The sequence below is a fragment of the Cottoperca gobio genome, chromosome 7, assembly GCF_900634415.1.
Source record: "Cottoperca gobio chromosome 7, fCotGob3.1, whole genome shotgun sequence".
NCBI classification, from domain to species: Eukaryota; Metazoa; Chordata; class Actinopteri; order Perciformes; family Bovichtidae; genus Cottoperca; species Cottoperca gobio.
The window spans coordinates 21,757,642-21,766,437 of NC_041361.1; the positions used below are offsets into that span (position 1 = coordinate 21,757,642).

At 38.7% G+C, this 8,796-nt stretch overlaps 1 protein-coding gene across 1 annotated transcript; it reads left to right on the forward strand.

Moving 5' to 3' along the window:
* The first annotated feature begins 261 nt into the window (after window positions 1-261).
* plpbp (pyridoxal phosphate binding protein) lies at window positions 262-8,498 on the forward strand. Its single transcript, XM_029436419.1, has 8 exons — window positions 262-428; window positions 1,289-1,396; window positions 4,535-4,570; window positions 4,657-4,732; window positions 4,809-4,949; window positions 5,055-5,197; window positions 6,489-6,587; window positions 7,409-8,498. Exons 1-8 carry the CDS (start codon window positions 339-341, stop codon window positions 7,586-7,588), a joined length of 873 nt encoding a protein of 290 aa, XP_029292279.1. The 5' UTR covers window positions 262-338; the 3' UTR covers window positions 7,589-8,498.
* The last annotated feature ends 298 nt before the right edge of the window (window positions 8,499-8,796 follow it).

Below are 8,796 nucleotides of genomic sequence, written 5' to 3' on the forward strand. Positions count from 1 at the left end.
AAATAAAAAAAGCAACTCAATCCATATTATGTTGAATGAAAAACATAAAACGTTTATCGCAGTACAACTTGTAAAAGATACACAACTCAATAATTGCTCAAATAAACGTATAAAAAACAGGATTCGGGTGTTTTTTAAAGTATGTTTTAAAAAAAAAAAGATTGAATCTTGAAAGCAAGCCTTCTCCATTTATAAATCTGACATACTGAAACAGGAACAATAGGGGCGCTGTCGGAAGGACGCACTTCCTCCTCATGTGGACTTTTATTTTGAAAGCTGATTGTCGTCATAGCGGACACGTTTCTTTACGTTCTATGTCATCGTAGCTGTTCGGCCGTATGTGGAAAGTAGCAATGTCGGAGGAGGTTGGGAAGGCGCTACAGTCGGTAGTGGAACGGGTGAACCAGGCGGCGGCACGCCGGCCCAAGGTAACTGCAGCCCCGGAGGCTCCGCTCCGGAGCACCGCTGCTGTTAATCCACAGTCGGGTTCCGAAAAAGTCGTGCTGCGGCAGCACGACTCGTTATGTAAGGCTGCCAAACATCTCAACCTTTGGATGGGAGTTAGTAGGGCTTGTGGCAGCACTTTCATAACACCATGCATGGTTATTATTGGTGGCAGCATCACATGCGTGGGAACAGGACACGCTCTAGCTGCATGATCCAGGTTTGGTGATTGGCATTTGCCATATCTGTATGCTATTTATTAAATAGTCTACACACAACCACCCTCCTCACACCGCAGCTCTCAAAGTGGGGGTGCATTTTCACGAGTGCTCCCCTTATAAAATAGCATCAAGGTTGGTATCAAGATCAAAGCATGTCGTTATGCACAACATCTCTCATCCTGATCCTTTGTCGCTTGTAACTAATAATCCAAATTATTAGTAGAGTTGACTGCATGACATGCCCCCTCTTAGTCGACTAGTCGGTTGTTTTGGTCTTTTAAATCGACTTCGATTTCTTAAAACGATTAGTCATCTTTTTATGCTTTCTTCATGCTGGATGTATTATTTAAAGGCATCTCCTGAGCACATTTTTGATAAACTCTAGATGTAAAGTGGACCTTTGGCATGATTCTTTTGATTGAATCAACCAATAGATTAGTCGACGCAGTGAGTGCACATTAATTAAAGACTTTCTTTCGTCGAGGAGCAGCCACAAACAATTAGTTCATCTTTGTTTTGCAGGATCTTTACAGGGCGGAGTCACTGTGCTGCTAACATGCTGCATCACACTGATCCTCTCTGCTGATAAAGATGAAACATGAGCATGTGTTGTCCCTCCTCAGACACTACCAGCCGTGCCGCCCCGCCTCGTCGCTGTCAGCAAGACTAAACCCCCAGAGATGGTTGTGGAGGCCTACAGACAAGGGCATCGTAACTTTGGAGAAAATTATGTGAGTATAAAATGCTGCTGGTCTGCATTACTCCAAACTGACCAAGTGTCACTGCATGAACATAAATGATGTGAAAAGGTTTATTACATTCATGGGACCTTGTTAAAAATCCTACTCCAAATATTTTTTTTTAAAGTAATTTTATGGATTCTAATTCTCATCAATTGCTTATATTTCACTGGATTGGTTTGAAATGTGTCCACGTATTCAAGTAAAAATAGTTGTTGCTGAATGCTTTACAGCAGGGGTGTCAAACTCATTGTAGTTCAGGGGCCACATACAGCCCAATTTGATCTCAAGTGGGCCGGACCAGTAAAATCATATCATAATAACCTATAAATAACGAGATCTCAAAATGTTTCCCTTTGTTTAGTGCAAAAAAGTACATTCTGAAAATGTTCACATTTAATGAACTATCTTTTTACAAAACATTATGAACAACCTAAAAGTGCAATTTCAACAATATTATGCCTCAGTTTATCATCATTGCATTACAACTTACAGATCAGTGTATCAGGCACAAAACATTTAGTCACAGGTATCTGGAACAATAATATTGAATAATTTTAAAATTACATTCATTTCCACATCTGTGTAGTAATCCTGACACACAATACAAATACAAACTAAATTGGCAACTATGAAGGAAGAAAGTTAAGTTATCCCCCTGCCTTGTAAATGTATACATGACAAATACATAAAGGTTGCATCTCTTTGTACTGCAGCTGCTGACTGACATTATATTTCACACTGATCAATGTCTTTAAATATTTCCACAGTAAGTATTAATTTTCACAGAAATATATTCTTACAGAAATATATAACGTGCAAAAGTGTCTGAAGCAGCATTTGACATTAAGTAGGCTTACTCACTGTTTGCTCCTGAAACTTGGCATCACAAGAGTAGCAGCCAATTTCAGGATGTCATTTAAGTGTTTGTGTGTGAGCCTGGAGTACAGCTTTGTTTTACTGATGCTCATTACAGAGAAAAGTTGTTCACAAAGGTAGACAGTCCCAAACATGCACAAAACATTTGCAGTGAGGGCTGTCAATGTGGGGTACCCTGGCAAGAGATGCTGATAAAAGGTGTCCAAGCCCACTGAGGCAAATTTGTCCTTCAAATCTGAATCACACTGCAAGTTGATGCCTTGACCGTGAACGGCGAGCGAAAGTATGGCTTTGATGCTAACAAAGCTAGCAATAAGGTAGCTAGCTTCCACTGTTGCATTGCCGATATCTCGGCTACGGGTAACAACAGACTGCTGTTTCTTCAGACCCGCTAACAATTCATGTATCTTCTCAGTTGTCCTTCAAATCAAATCAAATTTATTTATATAGCCCAATATCACAAATTATACATTTGTCTCAGTGTGCTTTACAGACTGTACAGGTTACGACATCCTCTGTCCTTAGACCCTCGCATCGCACAAGGAAAAACTTCCTAAAAGAAACTCCATAATTAAAGGGGGAAAAATGGAAGAAACCTCAGGGAGAGCAACTGAGGAGGGATCCCTCTCCCAGGACGGACAGACGTGCAATAGATGTCGTGTGTACAGCATAGTACAAATACAACATTTGACAGAAATTATGTTGTGTTGGGAAAAAAAAAGAGAAAGTATGGATGAATCCATGAAAATGTCAATAAGGCTTCCCGGTGTCCAGCAGGACCAGGGCAGCAGGCGCAGCCACGATTCATGATCCTGACGTAAACTTTATCAGTGGCAACCTGCCACATGAGAGACAGACACTCCGGGGATGATACCCCGGATGGTGAGTTAGTAACATACATTTACATAAATGCATACAGATAGAGAGGGAGAAGAAGAGAGGGAGGGGAGGAGAGAGGAAGAGAAGGAAGAGAGCAGGGAGGTGTCCCCCAGCAGTCTAAGCCTATAGCAGCATAACTAGGGGCTGATACAGGGCAAACCTGAGCCAGCCCTAACTATAAGCTTTATCAAAAAGGAAAGTCTTTAGCCTACTCTTAAATGTGGAGAGTGTGTCTGCCTCCCGAACACAAACTGGAAGCTGGTTCCACTGGAGAGGAGCTTGATGGCTGAAGGCTCTGGCTCCCATTGTACTCTTAGAGACTCTAGGAACTACAAGTAACCCTGCAGTCTGGGAGCGCAATGGTCTAGTTTAGGGGTCGGGAACCTGTGTGTCTGCCTCCTTGCAAGCTGTTGTATTTTTCGGCATGATGAATCTCATAGTGGCGCCAAATATTCTATTCGTTGAGCCCTGAAACCTGCCGCGAACACACCGCGCACACAGCTTTCCCACTCACCTCTGTGAATAAATAGGAAACGGCCCATTTTTCTTGGAAAACTCTTCACTCCGTGTCCACTTTTCTCCTTTTTAGACAAAGACATTTTGGGTCATGAGGCTGCGAGTGTAATGTTGACAGAACCCGCCAGCTCAAGAAGTTCTTTTACTGGCAGCACCAGCATCAACAGTTTGCTTGCTTGATAGTGTTGTGTGCGACCGCCAGTGGACACATTTGAAACAGTTACTTTCATTGAAAAATTGAAGTTAATGTCTTCTCTGTACACTTTGCAAAATCATGTCCCCACATGTGTTTGACACCCCTGCTTTACAGTAATGAAATTAATTAAACAACTTTTTTACCCAAACAAAGAATCTTTCATTTAAAACAATTGTATCAACACTACTTTTTCCCTTTGTAGTATTAATATAGTTCTATCCCATCTAGAATTTATTGTTATTGTTGTTATTTAGTGCTGCATAAAAAATTGGGAGCCAAAAACCCCCACTGTTAAAAATATTTTGACTGTAGGATTATTTTAATTTCCTTGAAACTTTATTTATGGGAAAGTGTTCATATTGATTGATAATAAATATATATATATATATATATATATATATATATATATATATATATATATATATATATATATATATATATATATATATATATATAAAACATAAAGCTTTTATATTACTCCATTTTATAATTTACTCATATTTTACTTTTACTGGCTGTAATATCAGTGTTTTTAATTCATAGCTATTTATTTGTACTATTTTGACTTTCTATGATCTGGTATGATATCTATTGAGCCTGTTTTTCATAAAGGTGGGAAATAATGTGGAGATTGACCTCATGATTTATCTCCACTCCAGGTTAATGAACTTGTGGACAAAGCTTCAGATCCTTTGGTAGGTTCACATCTTTTTTTTATTGGGTAGAAATTGACTTTTTCCTCCCTGTGACAGATTTATGTATTTCGTTTTCCCTCATCAAGATTTTAGACTCGTGCCCAGAAATCAAGTGGCACTTTATAGGCCATCTACAGAAGGGCAACGTCAACAAACTTTTGGGTGAGTGATGGTCATTTCTCCTGCTCAAGCTGCACGTTAACAACCCTTGCACTGAGTCTTGTCCTTCTGTCCCCAGGCGTGCCGAACCTGTTCCTCGTGGAGACGGTGGACTCTGTGAAACTGGCTGACAAGGTCAACAGCTCATGGCAGCGTGTCAGAGGGGCCAGCTCACAGAGGTTAAAGATCATGGTGCAGCTCAACACCAGCGGAGAACAGAGTTAGTGTTGTCCGCACTTTATTCTGATCTTGTTTTGTGAGCTGAATGCATACTGTATGAACATGATCAGTTGTTCACTAACAGTGTGTCAAATGTTTGTTGTAGGTAAACATGGCCTGCCACCAGAGGAGACGGTGAACACAGTGAAACACATCTTGTCCAAGTGCGCCTGTCTGCACTTCTTAGGACTCATGACCATCGGGCGCTACGGCTATGACCTCAACCTGGGCCCCAATCCAGACTTTCAGGTACAAAAGACTAGAGCTGCAACAATACGTCGACTAATTGTTTAGTGTATCGACAGAAAAAGAATCAACAAATAATATTGTGATAGTCGATAAATCGTTAAAGTAATGTTTCATGAAAAAATGTCAGAAAATGCTGTTTTCAGCCTCAACTATGGAGAGTTTCTGCTATTCTCTGTTATTCCATCATATTTAAGAGAATATCTTTGGATTTTGGACTGACAAAACAAGACATTTAAAGGCTTGGACTGTGAGAAACTGCGATGGACATTTTTCACTGCTTTCTAACATTTTATAGGCCAAATTATTTATCTGGAAAATTATTGGCAGATTAATTAATAATGAAAATATTTGTTAGTTGCAGCCATACAAAGGACTCAGACATACCACAGTCCTGTTAAACTCAGGCAGCGTTTCAGTGACATCACCCGTCATGTTCCAAATGTGTTGCTTTTTAAACTGCAAATTATTTTAACTAATAATAATATAAAGGGGAAATAATTGTGGATGTTAGAATCACTTTTTCATACAAATGAGCAGTCAATGTTTAGTTGGTTTGGCTGGCAGAAGCTACGTTTCCTGTTTTTCTTTTAGCCAACTATTTATCCATTTCTTTAACAATTCAAATATTTGATCTCTTAATTTTGTCTAACTATTTCAACTGTTAATACATTAATTCTAGCTTTTTTTATTTTAGACAAGTATCCATTACATTTAGCGAACTGCTTTTAAACTGCTTTGTTGATTTTTCTTTTCTTAAACAAAATGGCAAATTCTATATTTTCAAATCAGTCCATAGTCTAATCCATAATCATCCCTCGTGCCTCCTGACAACTGCAGGAGTACATGTGCCCTCTTGGGTAGTCAGTCAATTCACTGCAACTATCAAACTAACCACACAAACACAATTGATCTCCAGCATGTATTTCTTTAAATAAAAAACAGATGCAAGTCTCAACTAGAGGTAGCTTATTGCAGATTTAATAGTATCAGTGTTTGTATCACTGAGAAGTAACAATAAATGCCAAATTAGGTCTGACATCATTTAGGAACAAGTGTTTTTCTTGCATAGTTTGTCCACCAGAGGGCACTAACAAACAGGTTTATACTGTGAACTGTCCTGCTTCTTAGTACACACTGAAATTAAAACAATGTAAGGGAACCATACCAAGATCGTTTTTATGTGTTAATGTACTACAAATATTATCAGTAGATATATGATTATCTGATTACTATGAGTCTCAAAACATTTTGTCGGCGGGACCTTAATCTCCCTGATGTGTCCCCGTCGTAGATGCTGCTGTGTCGGAGGCAGGAGGTGTGTGACAGTCTGAAGATGCCTCTGGAGGAGGTGGAACTCAGCATGGGAATGTCCACAGACTTTGCACACGCGGTGAGTGTCACAATATGAAAGCAAATAATACAGAATAATTTTTTACATTTGGCCTTTATTGAAAGAGAGGGATAACATGCAGTCAATCCAGATGGTTTTCAAAGTGAAGTCCATGCTACCAAAATAAACAACTCTTTAAACAAATTAAAAGGCTATTATAGCTACCAGATAATATTTTAAAAACTGTAGGCATTAATCAATATGTGTGTTAAAATGTGACATAAATTGGTATTTGTGTTTTCATTTATTTACCTTTTTGTATTTCCCTATTTATTTGATTTTTTACCATTTTTGTTTCTTTATTGATTTTTTAATGTATTTAATTGTAATTAAAAAATGTATTTAAATATTTAATTTAGCATTTTTCCTCCTGATGTCGATCAACCAACAGGACAAAAGTTGGAATGACAGCCATAATGAAATATATAAAGAAAATGATACAGAAATAAATATGTTTGGGGAAATGCAAAGGTAAAATACTTACAAAATCTACATGGAATTAATACAAAGGTTAATAAATATGAAGCAAATTAGGTCACATTTTACTGATTAATTAATGCCTACATTTATTTTTTGTATTGTAATTTATAATATAATACATAATTATATAAGTCATTTATTTATTTTGGCAGCTTTCGTCTCCATAGTTTTTCAACTATAAATCCGTGGTTAAATTTCACCCTTAAGTGTTCAGCTGTCTGTGACTTTGGATAACAATGTGATTAATGCATCTAAATCCGCCTCATTAAGACTCTTCCTGTCCGATGTGTTCAATGAAGTTTTTTCCTGCGCTTACATTTGTGTACTCCCATATATTGAAGATCGAGGTGGGCTCCACCAACGTGCGTGTGGGTAGCATTATATTCGGCAACAGAGAGTATCCCAACAGTGCAGCAAACACTCCAAACCCCAGCCCGGCTCCCAGCCCGGAGAAAGCAACCAAGAACGTGTCCGAAGAGGCCGCCAAGAAGATGCAGCACCTCACTGTGTCCAAACCATAAGAAAAGCGTCTCCTCCTCTGAAATACCTTTTAAGAAAGAAACTTAATAGAGCAGTGAAGCCCGATCATTTCCACAGAGCCATGTGGAGCTAGGATTGCAAAATTCTTGCATAATTCTAAAGTGTAATTGCCTAATCCTCTTCACTTTTTGTGTGCCCTTCTTGCTCTTTTAAGCATTAAAAAGTGGCTTTCAGTACAGAACTAGTTGTACCTTTTTTTAAAGTAGTGTGTTACTAACCTATAGTGCTCTGACTTCCGACAAGATTACTGGCTACAAGACAAATGTGCAACTATTGAAAACATGGTGACTATGAAGATGATTACGAGACTGAGGTTTTGTTTGGATTTGTCTTGCTGATGTGATATTTTCTACCTTTCCAGCCCAACATGTGACAGTGCTGAAATGTGCTTGATTGTGTTGTGTCCCAGAGATGAGGAATTCCACGCAGTCCAATGAACCGTTTTTGTTGTACAGATGAAACAAAGACTTGATTTAATAAATCATTTATCCCTTTATAATGACACATGGTATTGTGCGTTTGACATTGTTTCTTATGGTGTTCCAAATGTGTCAGATCTCTATTCTTGATATGAACAAGAAAAAAAGCTAAAGAGTTTTGTTTCCGTGTACCCGTCTCGTGTCCGTGCGTTGTTGCAGATGAAAGGCAGTGCCTCTATGCAAAGTGGTGTTTTGGTTTTTCAGTAGATTGTTACACTGCGGCTATCACGGTGTTGCAGTGGTTCCTTCAAAGATGTCACCAGGTCAGCGTGTCGTCCTGTCTCCATGGAAAATGATTTCACTGTGATAAAACAAGGATTGATTGACGTCCTAATGAGGCGTTTCAGCATTGTTTGGTTTGGAATGTGGCTCTGAGGGAAGTCAAAGCCAAGCAATAAATGTTTTTGTTGAACATTTCTGTGTGTTTCTTGTAGTCGGGGCAAAGTGGCACAAAAAACATCAGTGACAAAAAGTAGTTTGGCCAAATTATCTTTATTAAGCACGTGGAGATGACATCTGAACGACCGTGAGCATTAGAAAGAAAAAATAATATGAAAATAATTGAATGCACAAATTGCATCTCAAGACTTGAACTCATATTTAAACGTTGCATGGAAGAAATGATGTTAAAACTGGAGCCCACTGACTATTTCCCTCAGAATGACAAACATTAAAATGCTATCCGGCATTGATGAATGGAACTCAATAGC

Excerpts from the sequence above, each read along its gene's own strand:
- plpbp (XM_029436419.1), top strand. The coding sequence starts at position 339 with ATGTGGAAAGTAGCAATGTCGGAGGAGGTTGGGAAGGCGCTACAGTCG. Across the intron at positions 429-1,288 it reads CGGCGGCACGCCGGCCCAAG|ACACTACCAGCCGTGCCGCC; the intron begins GTAACTGCAGCC and ends GTCCCTCCTCAG. Across the intron at positions 1,397-4,534 it reads GTAACTTTGGAGAAAATTAT|GTTAATGAACTTGTGGACAA; the intron begins GTGAGTATAAAA and ends TCTCCACTCCAG.